Source organism: Oncorhynchus tshawytscha, unplaced genomic scaffold (assembly GCF_018296145.1).
Source record: "Oncorhynchus tshawytscha isolate Ot180627B unplaced genomic scaffold, Otsh_v2.0 Un_contig_2941_pilon_pilon, whole genome shotgun sequence".
NCBI classification, from domain to species: domain Eukaryota; kingdom Metazoa; phylum Chordata; class Actinopteri; order Salmoniformes; family Salmonidae; genus Oncorhynchus; species Oncorhynchus tshawytscha.
Window position 1 is genome coordinate 83,963 of NW_024609432.1, and position 20,385 is coordinate 104,347.

Below are 20,385 nucleotides of genomic sequence, written 5' to 3' on the forward strand. Positions count from 1 at the left end.
AAGAGAGAGAAGTGGCAGACATTTTGATTGATGGGATCCAATAGGATTGTGTTAGGAGTTCATAGTTTCCCGGCATGGAAGAGAGAGAAGTGGCAGAAAAGGCAGCACTGTGCTGTTGGGGCTACTGGAGGACTGGCATTGGGCAGTGGTGTAAAGTACTTAAGTAAAAATACTTTAAAGTACTACTGAAATAGTTTTTTTGAGTATCTGTACCTTACTTTACTATTTATATTTATGACAACTTTTACTTTTTACTTCACTACATTCCTGAAGACAATTGTACTTTTTAGTCCATACATTCTCCATGACAACCAGAAGTACTTGTTACATTTTGAATGCTTGCTGAGCAGGACAGGAAAATGGTTCAATTTCCATTACAATGCCTTGTAATAGAGGAGAGAACTCACTTGAGGACCACTTGAAGAGTATTAGCATTCATAAGAGGAGTGTCTCTGATTGCAGTTATCATTGGTTGTGTTGGTAAGGACTTCACCGCATCATCACTTATGTCATCCCTTTATTTTCAATGACCAATGAACATGAAATGCACATTATGTTCACAAAATAACATCACAACCATCGAATGACATAGAATCTGTCATTTGAGTTCGCGCTGTAGTCTCATTTTCACCTCATTTATCACCTGATTTACTTAAAGGCCCAGTGCAGTCAAAAACTAGATTTCCCTGTGATTTTATATGTAATTCCACACTGAGTTGGAATAATACTTTTAAATGATGAAAATGATGATAATGCCCTTTTAGTGTAAGATCTGTTTGAAAAGACTTCCTGAAATTTCAGCCTGTTTTGGTGGGATGGCCAGGCTTGTAAAAGATACTGTATCTACCCCCCCTGGTTGTCACAGGCCTTTACAGCCACCTGAAAATACTATTATCATCCATTTAAAGACATGCCTGTTTGTCCACTAACAGGATGACACTCCGCTCTACTCTCTCCTCTCCTCCAGTCCCAAGTACGGAGGGAAGTACTGCGTGGGGGAGCGAAGGCGCTACAAGATCTGTAACAGCACCCGCTGCCCCCCCAACCAGCCCTCCTTCAGACTCATCCAGTGCAGTCACTTTAACACCATGCTTTACAAGGGCAAGTTCTACAAATGGGTGCAGGTCAACAACAGAGGTGAGTGTGCGTTGTTCTAGCTAGATACTGTAACATAAACTCTTACACCCCAAAGTAACTAAATAACACAGAATACATTTCCAGATGTTCGATTTTAGCCTGTATGTTTTGTCAACTTTAGAGTGACAGTGCAAACAAGAGGAAAATACACTATCACTTCATAAACATTTTTCAAAACCGTTCATTGTTCGACATCCGAGCAAAGGCCTGGAGCCATTTCATGTCAATAAAGCAGGTGATGTGAGTTGCATATTTGTTGCCTTCCAAACCCCATTGTGAAGAAATTCAATTTGCATTCCAAATTCCATTATAGCCATGACATTTCTGTCTATTGACTGAAATGTTGGTTTGAGATCCATTGTAGAGCACAAACACATGTGGAGCAAGACAGACAGTGTGTCTCATTCTGGTATAAATCATTTTTTCATCTATTCACCTGGAACTATGAAAAGTGTGCAAACCAACCATTGTTTGGCATGCCAATAAGGCATCCTTTTACAACAGCACTTAGTAATATTTAACTGTACAGTGTGTGCTGTGTTTATCAGGAATAGAAAGAGGAAATGGCTTAACGTAAGCAATGTAATATGTTAACATTTCTCAGTTTACTACCGTGAATAGACAAGGTTGGAAAACCATGATTCCTTGTCGAAATAGAAATGTTCTCATTGGAAACTCTTCTATAACATTATATACAGTATCACACAGCAGCTCCTTGTGTTCCTAGCTTGTAATTTACTATGTTATCAGCCTGAAGAATGTTAAGACACGGGACACCGACCAGATTAGCCCTAGCTAAATGAACGTGGGGGTGATGATAACGTTAAGCCTGAGTTCAGGTTACACGGGTCTGTGCAGTGTCAGTAATCTGCAGAGTGGTATTGCTCTGACAGTGGATGTGTTAAATACAGGACCGAATATGTAAACAAGAGTAATACTTGAACCCTACAGTGCCTTCGGGAAAGTATTCAGACCCCTTGACTTTTCCACATTTTGTTACATTACATCTTTATTCTAAAACTGATTAATTATTGTTGTTTTTTTCTCAGCAATCTACACATAATGACAAAGCGAAAACAGGTTTTGTAGACATTTTTACTAATTTATTAAAAATAAAAAACAGATACCTTATTTACATAAGTATTCAGACCCTTTGCTATGAGACTGGAAACTGAGCTCAGGTGCATCCTGTTTCCATTGATCATCCTTGAGATGTTTCTACAACTTGATTGGAGTCCACCTGTGGTAAATTCAAGTGATTGGACATGATTTGGAAAGGCACACACCTGTCTATATAAGGTCCCACAATTGACAGTGCATGTCAGAGCAAAAACCAAGCCATGAGGTCGAAGGAATTGTCCGTAGACCTCCAAGACACGATTATGTTGAGGCACAGGTCTGGGGAAGGGTACCAAAACATTTCTGCAGCATTGAAGTTCCTCAAGAACACAGTGGCCTCCATCATTCTTAAATGGAAGAAGTTTGGAACCACCAAGACTCTTCCTAGTGTCTGGCTGCCTGGCCAAACTGAGCAATCGCGGGAGAAGGACCTTGGTCAGGGAGGTGACGAACAACCCGATGGTCACTCTTACAGAGCTCTAGAGTTCCTCTGTGGAGATGGAAGAACCTTCCAGAAGGACACCATCTCTGCAGTACTTCATCAATCAGGCCTTTATGGTAGAGTGGCCAGACGGAAGCCACTCCTCAGTAAAATGCACATGACAGCCCGCTTGGAGTTTGCCAAAAGGCACTTAGACTCTTACCATGAGAAACAAGATTATCTGGTCTGATGAAACCAATATTGAACTCTTTGGCCTAAATGCCAAACATCACATCTGGAGGAAACCTGGCACCATCCCTACGGTGAAGCATGGTGGTGGCAGCATCATGCTGTGGGGATGTTTTTCAGTGGCAAGGGAGACTTAGTTGGAATCGAGGCAAAGATGAACAGAGAAAAGTACAGAGAAATCCTTGATGAAAACCTGCTCCAGAACGCTCAGGACCTCAGACTGGGACGAAGGTTCACTTTCCAACAGGACAATGACCCTAAGCACAAGGCCAAGACAATGCATGAGTGGCTTTGGGACAAGTCTCTGAATGTCCTTGAGTGACCCAGCAAGAGCCCGGTCTTGAACCAGATCAAACATCTCTGGAGAGACCTGGAAATAGCTGTGCAGCAACATTCCCCCATCCAACCTGACAGAGCTTGAGAGGATCTGCAGAGAAGAATGGAAGAAACTCCCCAAGCCAAGCTGGTAGCGTCATACCGAAGAAGACTTGATGCTGTAATCGCTGCCAAAGGTGCTTCAATATAGTACTGAGTAAAGGGTCTGAATACTTGTGTAAACGTAATATTTCAGTTTTGTCATGACTGGCCTGTGAGGATCAGGTTACAGTGGATCATGGCTCTACAGGGATATCTCTGCCTCCCGCAGAGGGGGAGGTATAGAGGGATTGATGGGGGGGGGGTGTGTTCATGATACCTCACACCCATTGTAAATCTTAAGGCAGCAGACTAATCCTTTTTCCTTTAATGTTTGGGACTGGAATGTCTGTGTGGCCTTATGGAGAATCTACCTCAGAACTGTAACATGAAATACAGTGCCTTGCGAAAGTATTCGGCCCCCTTGAACTTTGCGACCTTTTGCCACATTTCAGGCTTCAAACATAAAGATATAAAACTGTATTTTTTTGTGAAGAATCAACAACAAGTGGGACACAATCATGAAGTGGAACGACATTTATTGGATATTTCAAACTTTTTTAACAAATCAAAAACTGAAAAATTGGGCAAGGTGCAAAATTATTCAGCCCCTTTAAGTTAATACTTTGTAGCGCCACCTTTTGCTGCGATTACAGCTGTAAGTCGCTTTATGTCTTTAAATCAGTTTTGCATGACAACACGTGTCATGTTGTGTTGGTCTGCTAGGGACCTGTTGCCATTGTATTAAGTTCTAACCAATAACCTAGACTGTTTGTCTAGTGTGTGTATCTTATGTTATCATTTAGCTTGTTAGTAAATAAGTAATCAACTCAATTTGTGCAGTATGGAATGATTTAGTGAGACCCGGGTTTGTGCAGATTTACGAATTATGTGACGTTCAGAATGAGACTGAGGAAATGAATGAGTTAGTGACTGCTATGAAATCGATATTCTGATCATCTTTGAGTGATTTGGGGAAACAGTAACTCATTAAACAGGATACTGAGTTAATGGTTACAGGATTAATTTAATCACGTAATTATAAACATAGTTAATTATTCAATAAATAGCATGTCATCACATTAACGATAAATACGTAACAAGTTTTTAGTTGTTGTAAATTAGCAAAAATGTGTAAAAAACTGTTTTTTCTTTGTCATTATGGGGTATTGTGTGTAGATTGATGAAGGAAAAAATGATTTAATCCATTTTAGAATAAGGCTGTGACGTAACAAAATGTGGAAAAAGTCAAGGGGTCTGAGTACTTTCCGAAAGCAGTGTATAACATTGAATTTGTCCCAAAAATGAAATCAAAAGAAAGTATGTTTTGAAGTACCTGTCCTATACAGTGGGGCAAAAAAAGTATTTAGTCAGCCACCAATTGTGCAAGTTCTCCCACTTAAAAAGATGAGAGAGGCCTGTACTTTTCATCATAGGTACACTTCAACTATGACAGACAAAATTAGAAAAAAAATCCTGAAAATCACATTGTAGGATTTTTATGAATTTATTTGCAAATTATGGTGGAAAATAAGTATTTGGTCACCTACAAACAAGCACGATTTCTGGCTCTCACAGACCTGTAACTTCTTCTTTAAGAGGCTCCTCTGTCCTCCACTCGTTACCTGTATTAATGGCACCGGTTTGAAGTTGTTATCAGTATAAAAGTCACCTGTCCACAACCTCAAACAGTCACACTCCAAACTCCACTATGGCCAAGACCAAAGAGCTGTCAAAGGACACCAGAAACAAAATTGTAGACCTGCAGGCTGGGAAGACTGAATCTGCAATAGGTAAGCAGCTTGGTCTGAAGAAATCGACTGTGGGAGCAATTATTAGGAAATGGAAGACATACGAGACCACTGATAATCTCCCTCGATCTGGGGCTCCACGCAAGATTTCACCCCGTGGGGTCAAAATGATCACAAGAACGGTGAGCAAAAATCCCAGAACCACACGAGGGGACCTAGTGAATGACCTGCAGAGAGCTGGGACCAAAGTAACAAAGCCAGTAACACACTACGCCGCCAGGGACTCAAATCGTGCAGTGCCAGACGTGTCCCCCTGCTTAAGCCAATACATGTCCAGGCCCGTCTGAAGTTTGCTAGAGAGCATTTGGATGATCCAGAAGAAGATTGGGAGAATGTCATATGGTCAGATGAAACCAAAATATAACTTTTTGGTAAAAACTCAACTTGTTGTGTTTGGAGGACAAAGAATGCTGAGTTGCATCCAAAGAACACCATACCTACTGTGAAGCATGGGGGTAGAAATATCATGCTTTGGGGCTGTTTTTCTGCAAAGGGACCAGGACGACTGATCCGTGTAAAGGAAAGAATGATTGGGGCCATGTATCGTGAGATTTTGAGTGAAAACCTCCTTCCATCAGCAAGGGCATTGAAGATGAAATGTGGCTGGGTCTTTCAGCATGACAATGATCCCAAACACACCGCCCGGGCAACGAAGAAGTGGCTTTGTAAGAAGCATTTCAAAGTCCTGGAGTGGCCTAGCCAGTCTCCAGATCTCAACCCCATAGAAAATCTTTGGAGGGAGTTGAAAGTCCGTGTTGCCCAGCAACAGCCCCAAAACATCACTGCTCTAGAGGAGATCTGCATGGAGGAATGGGCCAAAATACCAGCAACAGTGTGTGAAAACCTTGTGAAGACTTACAGAAAACGTTTGACCTCTGTCATTGCCAACAAAGGGTATATAACAAAGTATTGAGATAAACTTTTGTTATTGACCACATACTTATTTTCCACCATAATTTGCAAATAAATTCATTACAAATCCTACAATGTGATTTTCTGGATTTTTTTTCTCATTTTGTCTGTCATAGTTGAAGTGTACCTATGATGAAAATTACAGGCCTCTCTCATCTTTTTAAGTGGGAGAACTTGCACAATTGGTGGCTGACTAAATACTTTCCCCCCCACTGTATCTGTGCGATTTAAGAAGGCTCTGAAAAATAAAAAAAAAGTTACAGTGGAATTACCTGTGTAGCTTGATAAGGGGAAAAAACAATCAATTATAGAATAAGGCTGTAACGCTAACAATTACCCAACTGACAAGCTAACTGTTACCCAACTGACAAGCTAACTGTTACCCAACTGACAAGCTAACTGTTACCCAACTGACAAGCTAACTGTTACCCAACTGACAAGCTAACTGTTACCCAACTGACAAGCTAACTGTTACCCAACTGACAAGCTAACTGTTACCCAACTGACAAGCAACCTATCTGTTACCCAACTGACAGGCTAACTGTTACCCAACTGACAAGTTACCCAACTGCCAAGCTAACTGTTACCCAACTGACAAGCTAACTGTTACCCAACTGACAAGCTAACCGTTACCCAACTGACAGGCTAACCGTTACCCAACTGACAAGACTAACTGTTACCCAACTGACAAGCTAACCGTTACCCAACTGACAAGCTAACCGTTACCCAACTGACAAGCTAACCGTTACCCAACTGACAAGCTAACCGTTACCCAACTGACAAGCTAACCGTTACCCAACTGACAAGCTAACCGTTTCCCAACTGACAAGCTAACTGTTACCCAACTGACAAGCTAACCGATACCCAACTGATTACATACGGTAACAAATGACATAATGCTGCTTGGTCATGTTATGGTCATGCTTAGGACAGCTTTGGTTGTCTTAATGCCAGATACAGGCCTAAAGCAAAGTGATACCTTGTCGCTAAAGTAAGGTGACACCTAACCTGTTTGTGTTTGCCAGTGAACCCCTGCGAGCTGCACTGCCGCCCTCTGAACGAGTACTTCTCAGAGAAGATGCTGGACGCGGTCATTGATGGGACCCAGTGCTATGAGGGCAGCTTGAGCCGAGACATGTGTGTTAACGGCATCTGCAAGGTAGCGGCAACCTTGTCCCCAGAAATCTCTCTTCTCTCTGTCTCTCTCACTCCCTCATGCCTCTCGCTCCTTGCTCTCTCACTCTCTCTCATTCTCTACTCAAATTGTCATTCCCTCCTAAAGTCTAAGCTGAGTTAACTTCATTTGTTAAGCTCCCCTTGTTGACGTACTTCTCCTGGTCTCAACATTGTGCTTTAGGGATGTCATTTGATATGCACTTTGTTTAGTCGGGCTGCTGCTTGTTTTCTCCGCAGAATGATGTTGAACGCTTTACATTCTGTATGAAAATGAATGTGCTGTTCGAGTAAGTCATTATCTCACACAATACAGTCTCACGGTTGTCCAATATCTTCATCCCAAAATGTCAGACTGTGCTCTAAGGTCTGATTGGACCAAGAAAATAATGATACACTACCCGAGATGCATCATTTGGTGAATTGATGTACTGTAGTGGGGACACATTTTGTTGTCATGACCCCAGTTGACCCCAGTTGAGCCATTCTGTTTAAAAGCTGGCTTTGTTTCATTGGTTTTGGCTGAAAGCAGTTAAATATTTAGACTGTTTATAAGCCAGTCAAATATTAATGTTAGAATCTATGATTTTAGCCTTTTATCTTGTTTCATTTACATCTTCAAACAAAACCAACATTGTGACCCTGGTCTTTGGTTTCCATGGTTTCCACTCATGTCCAAGACATGGGTCATGTTCCCCTGCTTAGACGTTGCGTACATCAACCAATGATTGCATGCCATGTCATCGACTGTGCCGTTGGACACCAGATTGCTTTAACATGTGACGTGGTTAACTGATACGTAAAATACCTATCAGGGTATCGTAAGACCTGGCATGCATCAGCAACACCTGAGCAGAGGAACGTGCTCATTATCTAAGGACTGGAAGATGAGGGATTTAGAGTTCACAATGCAACTGAGGTTAAAGGGAAGGATCATCTCAAGTTAAAGGGATAGTTTCATTTGTGAATCATCACTCCAGAGGGATAGTTCACACTAAAACAACGTTTGTCAGATGTTTTCATACGGCACAAAGTCATCTGAAGTTTAGCTCCGTCCACACCATCTGTTGTATAGATCTGGCTAGGCTATATGCATCAGGATAAATCAGCAGGGCTCAGTTTCACCGAAGCTACTGAAACAATGAGCAATTGCACATTCGTCAAACTCATTCCACAGAGGGCCGAGTATCTGTGGGTTTTTCGCTCCTCCCTTGTACTTTATTGATGAATTAAGGTCACTGATTAGTAAAGAACTCCCCTCAGCTGTTTGTCTAGTTCCTAATTGAAAGGAAAAAACAAAAACCCACAGATACTCGGCCCTCCATGGAATGAGTTTGACAAATGTGCAATTGCTCATTGTTTCAGTAGCTTCGGTGAAACTGAGCCCTGAGCTATTGGAACCTCTTATGTTCCACAGTATACACAGTGGAGGCTGCTGAGGGGAGGACAGCTCATAATAACGTCTGGAACGGAGCAAATGGAATGGCATCAAACACATGGAAACCATGCGTTTGGTGTATTTGATACCATTCCACTAATTTCGCTCCAGCCATTACCACAAGCCCGTCCTCCCCAATTAAGGTACCACTAACCTCCTATGATACACAACAAATGACACGTAGATCACGTTGGAGCTATGGAAATGTTTGTCAAACATTGTTTTTAAGGTTAACTATTTCTCTGATGACAAATGCTCATTCTTGAGTCCTGTCACTCTACAGGAGATTGTAGAGCCTTGTGCTCAAAAGTTTCCCTCACTTTTCATTTTTGCTTGTCAGACAGGTGACATTAGTTTTCTGCGTCACCTCAGACAACACTAATTTTTCATGATCTACATTTTTTTCACACAACGTTATTATAGTACATACTATGTTTATTTTTTGGGAAAAGACACGTTAATATTTTACTTGCAAGGTGGACGTATTGATGGATAAAGTAATTATCTCCCAACATAGTCTCACTCTTGTCCGATATCTTCATCCAAACTTTCAGACTGTGCTCTAAGCTCTGATTGGACGAGCTAACGAGCTAACGAATTTGGATGACTTCATGGGGCGAGGATCACATTTTGTTGTGGTAACCCCAGTTGAGCCGTTCTTTTTAAATGCTGGCTTTGTTTAATTGGTTTTGGCTGAAAGCAGTTAAATATTTAGTCTGTTTATAAGCCAGTCAAATATTGATGTTTGGAACCAACTGAGAATTTGAATATAGAACGTTTCTCTGATAAGTTTTCATTTTGTCCATATTCTTTCCAAATAACATAGGTATAGTAGATGGATAATTTGGTTACTAGATGGAGTGGGGACACAATGTGGTTGTGGTAACCCCAGTTATCAAATGCTAATTCCTGAGTCCTATCACACTACAGGAGATTGTCCTGCCTTGTGCTCATTGCTACCTTAGCAATTTTTTGTTTGTTGTTAATTTTCTGCATCACCTCAGACAACTCATTTTTCAATATCTCAGTGACTACAGAATAAATGGGGAGAATAAATAAATGGGGAGATGATTATCTCGCAGAACTGTGAATTTGAATATAGAAAGTTTCTTTGATAAATTTTGTACACATTATTTTCACAACATTATTATAGTACTCACTATGATTATTTTAGAAAAAAAGACCAATTGTGAATGTTTTGCTGCAAAGTGGACGTATTGATGGATACTTTTGTTTCAGTGCGAGGACATTATTTTGTCCTCAAATTATCTTTAATATGATTCCGGTGAACCCTAAAGATTGAACCCAAAGACGTACTGATGTCCTAAAATGGACACCATACACTGTAATGCGTGGCATCCATTTTAGGTTATCCTTTATTCTCTGCTGAAGCCTGTCATTCTTCTCTGCTGTCAGTTCATTCGTTATATAGTATGAAACGGCAGGTTCTTGCTTTGTTTTGATCTTTTCAGAATGTGGGGTGTGACTATGAGATTGACTCCAACGCGGTGGAGGATCGCTGTGGGGTTTGCCATGGCAACGGGTCTACTTGTGAGACTGTGAAGAAGACCTTTGAGGAGAGCGAAGGGCTTGGTATGACACTCATGCTACTCTCTGCACTTAAAGTGGCCCTCCAGTCTCCTTTTTCACCTCATTTAACTCCTGATTAACAAAAGGCCCATCCCAATAGGTGGTCAAGGTTCTGTATGTCGTGACATGGCACATTTTACCCTTTGGTGTGTACTTTACTGTATTTATACTTGAGATACCACCTTTTCAACAGTGAAAGTATTAAAAAAAAGAATCTCTGGAGAACGTCTACTGATATAGGATCAGCTCTTCCTCACCACAATCGGAACCTTAACCATTATGAGATAGAAAACCAGACTGACCCTGGAACAGGTTTTTAAAGTGATAGACAGTGTACTGGACACTGGGTATTGTTGTCAGCATCCTGTAGCTTGGTTTGAGCTGTCAGTTTGAATGTGAACTAGGTCATGTACTGCATCTCAAGTTTCTGTCTCATAATCAACCAAATGTTTGGTGGTACAGTATTATATTTCCATAGACTTCAAAGCACAAGTCTGACATCAGTCACTTTTTGTGGAGGTATTAAGAAGGTATCAAGCTGGGTGGATTACAAGACAATAAACTAGGTCAAATTGAAAAGGAGAAAAGTAAAGTGTACCGAGGGTAGTAGAGTTGGAAGTTGAACAGCCCCTCTGGACCCCCCTGTCTGTCTCCCAGGGTATGTGGACATTGGGCTGATTCCAGAGGGGGCTCGGGAAATTCGTATCGAGGAGGTGGCTGAGGCTGGGAATTTCTTGGCTCTCCGGAGTGACGACCCCGGAAAGTACTTCCTGAATGGCGGTTGGACTATCCAATGGAATGGGGAATACAAGGCAGCGGGGACGGTGTTCACCTATGAGAGGACAGGACAACTGGAGAACTTGACCTCCCCTGGACCAACCCTAGAGCCAGTGTGGATACAGGTAGGATCACATACTCGTGCATCACAAACACACACACACACACACACACACACACACACACACAGCATGTGCCAAATACTCCGAACAACACACACAGCATGTGCCAAATACTCCGAACAACACACACAGCATGTGCCAAATACTCCGAGCCACACACACAGCATGTGCCAAATACTCCGAGCAACACACACAGCATGTGCCAAATACTCCGAGCCACACACACAGCATGTGCCAAATACTCCGAGCTGTCGTTTAACAAGCATTGCATGGTTTGTTTATCTAAAATACCTTCCACTTGAGAGATGTTATCCAGGAAAAACAACACGTAAACAGACAAAATGTTCACTTACACACATTTATTTTGTTTTATTATTCTTTAATCAAACCGGGACATCTCTTTTCAATTAAACTCTATTTTGCATGATTGGCTCTGGTTCTAGTTTCATGGAGATCTAAGATGATGTTCGCTTTTGATTATAAGTAATTATTCCCAAACAGGGTTTGGTTGTTCAGGCAGTGTAGGTGTTTACACAGAGCTACAGTAATTAAATAAATGTATCTTATTTCAAAGGCTGTGTTATTTCAAAGACTTTAACCCTGCTGTGCCAACCTGTGCAAAACTAAGGGTACAGTTTCCAAGAATTGTTTGTTGTTGACCTTGAGAGAATCCACTTTGAATCTGTACAATTCTCATCCAGTGAGAATTCCTTTGTGTTATGGCTACAAAAGAGAAGGTTTTTTGGTCGAAGCCATTTCGTTTCGAATGGTGGTGCCGTATTCTATCCTCCCTGTCATTACAAATTCCCCCCATGTACAGTAAATTCATCCACAGCTACACCCGTACAAAGGCATCACAACAACTGAGCAACAATCTCAATGCCTGTTTTTAGACTTTAAAGTAGCTGACTGCCCATTGAAAGTTTCACTTTTAACTCCTATCTGTTAACTCATATCTACATAATGTTGTTGACTCGTCCTGTACTCTTATTTCTGGCAGAAGCATAAATTGGAGAAAAAAGCACTTTAAAAAAGACATCTCAAACCGACGGTTTCAAAAACGCTGGCTATTTTCTCATAGAACACGTTGTCTTGTCCCTGAGAAGGATGAGCTAGCCAATCAGCGGCCTAGAGGAGGATGGGCTAGACAATCAGTTTTCTACCGGGAAACGCCCACACCAGGCCAGGTCGTGGAGGCAGTACCAGGGGGCAGATAAAGGGCTTTGTCCCACTGTGGGGATCTGAAGCCCCCCTAGCCTGGCATGGTGCCCACCAGGGTAGGGGTGGTAGTGGGACAGCTTCTGTCTGTCTGTTGGACCACAGACAGCGGATAGTGAGATGAGTACTGGCACTGATGTCATGTTGACCTCTTCTCTCACTGGCACTGCTGGAGTCTACTAATAGCCTCTCTCTCTCATGAGTTGATGCTTAACTTACTTTCATTCTCCCTCTGTCTCTCTCTCTCTTTTTCCCTCTCTCATGAGTTGATGCTAAACTTTCTCTCCCTCACACCAAATTAGTGTTTGTGTGGTTGTTTCTCACTGATGGTTCAATGTTTTTGTTATGAACTCTAATGAGACCACCTGTGTGAGGTAAGTGTGATGACTTGTAGTTGTGTTATGTTCTGCAGTAAGTGGAAACCTATAATCAACAAGTGAGAAATGATTGATCATGTGTACATAACTGTATGACGGTCACACGCAGCGCAGCACTGAAACAACTTAACAATCTACAATGTTATTTTTGAACATTTAGCGATAAAATTCCCTTGCATCTCTATCTCACTGTGAGGACACAATGGAAACAGATGATTTCCAAATCATTTAGCCCGTCACAAGGCCCCATGACAATCTCAGCCAAAATGCTTTTGTTTTGGGACATGTGCCACTCAAAATTCAATGTTCCTATCTCCGTCTCCAGAGGAAACGTTTTGGAATGCCTTTCAGAGACAAATACCTTTCAAAACAAATATTTGCACCTTGTCCAAGTAAAACCCTGTGAAGAGAACAGCTGTTGAGCCGACTCCCCAGATCCCAGCTTTACCTTTCCATTAGTGTCAACTGTGTCTGCTCACACTCTTTACCCGTCTTGCACAAAGCTCATTCATCAACTAAGTGTGTCAGCCTGTCCAAACACAGGATCAGGGAAGTGGCAGCTCGGTTGTTAAGTCCTCTCAAATGGACCCTACAGTTCATTGTAACAAGCTTCCAGTGACACACAGAAAAGTCAATGACTTGAGGGAAGGGCGAAGGATGTGTCAAAAAGAGTGTTCAAAGGGCAAACACGTAACCATGGTGTTTGCTGAGCGTTGATAGATATTGGAGATGAGGAGCGTTCCCTATGGAACTGGATTCCATCTTCAGGTGTTTGTCTCCAGGGCCTCATGTTGGAGATGGTGATGGAGGGTCTGGCGTGGATGGGCTTTATATGTCCCATTTGACCACTTTACCCCGTGTGTCTGACTTGAAGTGGCACTCAGACTGTCATGTTTCAGATATCACAAGGGAGGTAAGGTGTCTGGTAGATTGGACACATTTACCATGGGGTTTGGGGACAACTGGAAAAATATTTTTATAAACCTTGGCAACACGTTGTACAGAAAACACATTTGCATGACAAGGATGTTCATTACATTTTGAGCGATAATCACAGCCAAGTGTAAACAGACTCTTTAAAATCGGATAAGATAATAATATTACACTCCACTTTCTGCCAGTCTTGCTTGTCTGAGCTTGATTCATTTACTTTGCTCCTCTGTTTCTGCTGACAACCCATTAACTAGATGTGGATCTACTTTCTGTACTAGCATAAGATGGAAGATAAATGAATTAGCTTCACAAACGTAGTCCATACGCCAACTACACAAAAATAATATCCATGACCTTGTGATGGTGAAAGACAATGTACTGGATTGAAAATGTGTCTGTGATTATATTCGAATACATGCAACTTATCACAATTATTCATGACTAATTGAGTATTCCTTTTGGCTTGTTGATAGCATATGCCTTAGTAACTGCTTACGGAATAATGTGTTATATCAGTGGGCTTTATGCAGAATTGTCAGTGTATCAGTTAGTCCCATGAGAACCCGCTTTGATGTCAATTTTGGGAAAAAGCGAAAGAAGATTTATATTGTTCAATCAAATATTGCTTGTTTCCCAGTTTGCCTGAAGTGATCTTCAATCCTCTGACTAGAGCTGATTCTAATAACAATGATTTGAATCAGCAGCAATACATTGACAGTAAAAACAAAGATGAATTGTGTGGAGCCACAACGTTTTGTTCTGTGCTGTCACTGTGAATGACAAATGACAGTTCTTTGGGAAAATCATTTGTCATAGGCAAGCGCATATCTTGACAGCCACTGTCTCAAATTCTGTTTAGTCTGCGTCATGTAATTATTTATCCCACGTGGAAGAGATATCACGGCCAGTGTTTCACTTCTAACTCTGTATAAAATGGTCAAACTCACTGTGACATGACTTAATAGTCAGACGTAACACTTTGTGCTTTGACGTTGTCATGTTTGCCCCATTCCAATATGATTCCTGAAGTCCACTTAGTTATTTCACCGTGATCCAATAACAGATTTCACAAACTAAACTCAAATCTAGACTCTGGAGATCAACGTGTAGAGAGTTACAGCATACAGAGTGCTGTGGAGTTACCATGGTAACATCATTCATACACAACCTAAACTCAAGTCTAGACTCTGGAGGTCAACATGTAGAGAGTTACAGCATACAGAGTGCTGCGGAGTTACCATGGTAACATCATTCATACACTGCAACGTAATGCTGTCTGCTATTCTTTTTAATGCTGCGGTTGTCAATGCTTTCAGTAGATTTGAATGATCCAATCAGGCACGAGGCATCTGTGAAAGTGGAGGCCAGAATTTGGGGTTTCATCTGGCCTGAAAACAAATATGCTTGTTCCAGCTACTAACACGACAGTGACAGTGAAATTAGAAAAGATATTGTTGTTCTTTTTCCACAAAAATAGCAACTTCTTGTACTCATTCTCTATTGTATTTCACATTGTACTCGAATGTCTTCCCAGAGAGCCCAATGTTCAACATTGTGTAATTGATCACCTATTTGTCATGTTAAACAAAGGCTTATAGATTAGTTGCCAGGAGCCCTTCTCTATGGCAGAGGTCTCCAACAGGTTGATGGTAAGCTACCAGTAGCTCGCAGCCCACCTATGAGTAGCTTGCCGAACAATTCTGAAAGTACATGCAATTTTCACATCCAGCTACTGTACCATTACAGGTTTTGGTTTTTCCATTTATATTTTTAGCACTTGGGGACCCCCTGATTGGGGTCACCTCGTTAGTAAGTATGTGTTACACCTGTGCTGGTTTGTCCATCTTGTTAGTCGGAAGGTGTTTCACCTGTGCAAGCCCAGGTGATATTTAAGAGAGGCCGGCCCAGCGCTCCAGTGAAGCTTGAGAGATGTGGTTCACCTAGTGGGCGTCCATGGTGGGTGTCTTTTAGTCTGAGGGAAAACCTAGTGGGCCGTCCATGGTGGGTGTCTTTTAGTCTGAGGGAAAACCTAGTGGGCATCCATGGTGGGTGTCTTTTAGTCTGAGGGAAAACCTAGTGGGCGTCCATGGTGGGTGTCTTTTAGTCTGAGGGAAAACCTAGTGGGCATCCATGGTGGGTGTCTTTTAGTCTGAGGGAAAACCTAGTGGGCATCCATGGTGGGTGTCTTTTAGTCTGAGGGAAAACCTATGGGCATCCATGGTGGATGTCTTTTAGTCTGAGGGAAAACCTAGTGGGCGTCCATGGTGGGTGTCTTTTAGTCTGAGGGAAAACCTAGTGGGCCGTCCATGGTGGGTGTCTTTTAGATCAGTTTACTAGTGGCGTTGCCAACTTTCAGTGGTCACCCACATGGGTGCCTTTCAGAACCCTTTACTAGCAGTGGTGTAAAGTACTTAAGTAAAAATACTTGAAAGTACTACTTAAGTAGTTTTTTTTTGAGTATCTGTATATTTTTGACATCTTTTACACTACATTCCTACATTCCTGAAGAAAATGATGTACCTTTTTACTCCATACATTTTCCCTGACCACCAAAAGTATTTGTTACATTTTGAATGCTTAGCAGGACAGGACAAGACAATTGTGCCGTCTGGTTTGCTTTATATAAGACATTTTAAATGATTTATACTTGTACGTTTACTTTTGATACTTAAATACATTTTAGCAATTATATTTACTTTTAATACTTAAGTATGGTTAAACCAAATACTTTCAGACTTTTACTCAAGTAGTATTTTACTGGATGACTTTCACTTTTACTTGAGTAACTTTCTATTAAGGTATCTTTACTTTTACTCAAGTATGATAATTGGGTGTTTTTTCCACCACTGCATACTAGTGGCTTTGCCAACTTTCAGTGGGCATCCACATGGTTGTCTTTTTTTATTATTGACTATTCAATCACTATTCTGAATGGCAGTGAAGGTAATTCTTTTTTGTTGTTTTTATTTCCCCTTTATTTAACCAGGTAGGCCAGATCACCTTTATTTAACCAGGTAGGCCAGATCACCTTTATTTAACCAGGTAGGCCAGATCACCTTTATTTAACCAGGTAGGCCAGATCACCTTTATTTAACCAGGTAGGCCAGATCACCTTTATTTAACCAGGTAGGCCAGATCACCTTTATTTAACCAGGTAGGCCAGATCACCTTTATTTAACCAGGTAGGTCAGATCACCTTTATTTAACCAGGTAGGTCAGATCACCTTTATTTAACCAGGTGGCCAGATCACCTTTATTTAACCAGGTAAGGCCAGATCACCTTTATTTAACCAGGTAGGCCAGATCACCTTTATTTAACCAGGTAGGCCAGATCACCTTTATTTAACCAGGTAGGCCAGATCACCTTTATTTAACCAGGTAGGCCAGATCACCTTTATTTAACCAGGTAGGCCAGATCACCTTTATTTAACAAGGTAGGTCAGATCACCTTTATTTAACCAGGTAGGCCAGATCACCTTTATTTAACCAGGTGGCCAGATCACCTTTATTTAACCAGGTCGGCCAGATCACCTTTATTTAACCAGGTAGGCCAGATCACCTTTATTTAACCAGGTTGGCCAGATCACCTTTATTTAACCAGGTGGCCAGATAACCTTTATTTAACCAGGTAGGCCAGATCACCTTTATTTAACCAGGTAGGCCAGATCACCTTTATTTAACCAGGTAGGCCAGATCACCTTTATTTAACCAGGTAGGCCAGATCACCTTTATTTAACCAGGTGGCCAGATCACCTTTATTTAACCAGGTGGCCAGATCACCTTTATTTAACCAGGTGGCCAGATCACCTTTATTTAACCAGGTAGGCCAGATCACCTTTATTTAACCAGCCAGATCACCTTTATTTAACCAGGTAGGCCAGATCACCTTTATTTAACCAGGTAGGCCAGATCACCTTTATTTAACCAGGTAGGCCAGATCACCTTTATTTAACCAGGTAGGCCAGATCACCTTTATTTAACCAGGTAGGCCAGATCACCTTTATTTAACCAGGTAGGCCAGATCACCTTTATTTAACCAGGTAACCGGCCAGATCACCTTTATTTAACCAGGTGGCCAGATCACCTTTATTTAACCAGGTAGGCCAGATCACCTTTATTTAACCAGGTAGGCCAGATCACCTTTATTTAACCAGGTAGGCCAGATCACCTTTATTTAACCAGGTAGGCCAGATCACCTTTATTTAACCAGGTAGGCCAGATCACCTTTATTTAACCAGGTAGGCCAGATCACCTTTATTTAACCAGGTAGGCCAGATCACCTTTATTTAACCAGGTGGCCAGATCACCTTTATTTAACCAGGTAGGCCAGATCACCTTTATTTAACCAGGTAGGCCAGATCACCTTTATTTAACCAGGTGGCCAGATCACCTTTATTTAACCAGGTAGGCCAGATCACCTTTATTTAACCAGGTGGCCAGATCACCTTTATTTAACCAGGTGGCCAGATCACCTTTATTTAACCAGGTAGGCCAGTTGAGAACAAGTTCTCATTTACAACTGTGACCTGGCCAAGATAAGGCAAAGCAGTGCGACACAAACAACAACACAGAGTTACACATGGGATAAACAAACGTACAGTCAATAACACAATAGAAAAGTATATATACACTGTGTGCAAATGAGGTAAGATTAGTGAGGTAAAGCAATAAGTAGTGGCGAAGTAATTACAATTTAGCAATTAAACACTGGAGTGATGCAGAAGATGAGTGTGCAAGTAGAGATACTGGGGTGCAAAGGAGAAAAAAAAGAAGAACAATATGGGGATGAGGTAGTTGGATGGGCTATTTACAGTTACAATAATTTGTAAGCTGCTCTGGCAGCTGGTGCTTAAAGTTAGTGAGGGAGATGTGAATCTCCAGCTTCAGTGATTTTTGCAATTCATTCCAGTCATTGGCAGCAAAGAACTGGAAGGAAAGGCTGCCAAATGAGGAAATGGCTTTGGAGATGACCAGTGAAATATACCTGCTGGAGCGCGTGCTACGGGTGGGTGCTGCTATGTTGACCAGTGAGCTGAGATAAGGCGGGGATTTACCTAGCAAAGACTTATAGAAGACCTGGAGCCAGTGGATTTGGTGACGAATATGAAGCAAGGGCCAGCCAACGAGAGCATACAGGTCGCAGTGGTGGGTAGTATATGGGGCTTTGGATGGCACTGTGATCGACTGCATCCAATTTGCTGTGTAGAGTGTTGGAGGCTATTTTGTAAATGACATCGCCGAAGTCAAGGATCGGTAGGATAGTCAGTTTTACAAGGGTATTTTTGGCATCATGAGTGAAGGATGCTTGCTTTTACGAAATAGGAAGCCGATACTAGATTTAATTTTGGATTGGAGATGCTTAATGTGAGTCTGGAAGGAGAGTTTACAGTCTAACCAGACACCTAGGTATTTGGAGTTGTCCACATATTCCAGGTCAGAACCATCCAGAGTAGTGATGCTGGACGGGCGAGCAGGTGCGGGCAGCAATCGGTTGAAGAGCATGCATTTAGTTTTACTTGCATTTAAGAACCGTTGGAGGCCACGGAAGGAGAGTTGTATGGCATTGAAGCTCGTCAGGTGAGTTAGCACAGTGTCCAAAGAAGGGCCAGAAGTATACAGAATGGTGTCGTCTGCGTAGAGGTGGATCAGAGAATCACCAGCAGCAAGAGCAACATCATTGATGTATAGAGAGAAAAGTGTCGGCTCGAGAATTGAACCCTGTTGCACCCCCATAGAGAATGCCTGAGGTCCGGACAACAGGCCCTCCGATTTGACACACTGAACTCTGTCCGAGAAGTAGTTGGTGAACCAGCCGTGGCAGTCATTTGAGAAACCAAGGCTGTCGAGTCTGCCGAAAAGAATGTGGTGATTGACAGAGTCGATAGCCTTAACCCCTTACTAGTGGCTTTGCCATTTTTTTGTGGGCACAAACATGGGTGTCTTTCAGAACCTAAGGGCTACCTAAATTCTATCAGCATATTGATTGCAGCACCCGCACGGGCAATAGACTGAACCATTGCTACTCTGACTTCTGCTATGCATACAAGGCCCCCCCCGCTCCCCCTTCGGCAATCCGACCACGACTCCATCTTGCTTCTACCGTCCTATAGGTAGAAACTCAAACAGGATGTACACTTGACTAGAACCATTCAACACTGGTCTGACCAATCGGAATCCACGCTTCAAGATTGTTTTGATCACGTGGACTGGGAAATGTTCCAGGCAGCCTCAGAGAATGACATCGATCTATACGCTGACTCGGTGAGTGAGTTTATAAGGAAGTGCATTGGAGATGTTGTACCCACTGTGACTATCAAAACCTACCCTAACCAAAAACCATGGATGGATGGAGGCTTTCGCGCAAAACTGAAAGCTTTTACTTAACCATGGAAAGAGGACTGGGAATATGGCCGAATATAAACAGTGTAGTTATTCAGCTCGCTGGTCACCATAGCAGCACCCACCTGTAGCACGTGCTCAGGCAGGTATATCTCTCCAACTCAATCATCAAGTTTGCAGACAACACAACAGTAGACTTGATTACCAACAACGACGAGACAGCCTACAGGGAGGAGATGAGTGCACAGGATAACAACCTCTCACTCAACGCCAACAAAACAAAGGAGATGATCGTTGACTTCAGGAAACGGCAGAGGGAGCACCCCCCTATCCACATCGAAGGGACAGCAGTGGA

General features: G+C 42.1%; 1 protein-coding gene across 1 annotated transcript in view; it reads left to right on the forward strand.

Annotated features, from left to right (window-relative positions):
* Positions 1 to 20,385, forward strand: part of LOC112264251 (A disintegrin and metalloproteinase with thrombospondin motifs 12) — a 160,798-nt gene that overhangs the window by 75,742 nt on the left and 64,671 nt on the right. The window contains 4 exon segments of the mRNA XM_042315279.1: positions 968 to 1,137; positions 7,089 to 7,222; positions 10,147 to 10,267; positions 10,922 to 11,166. Coding sequence (XP_042171213.1) covers positions 968 to 1,137; positions 7,089 to 7,222; positions 10,147 to 10,267; positions 10,922 to 11,166 — 670 coding nt within the window.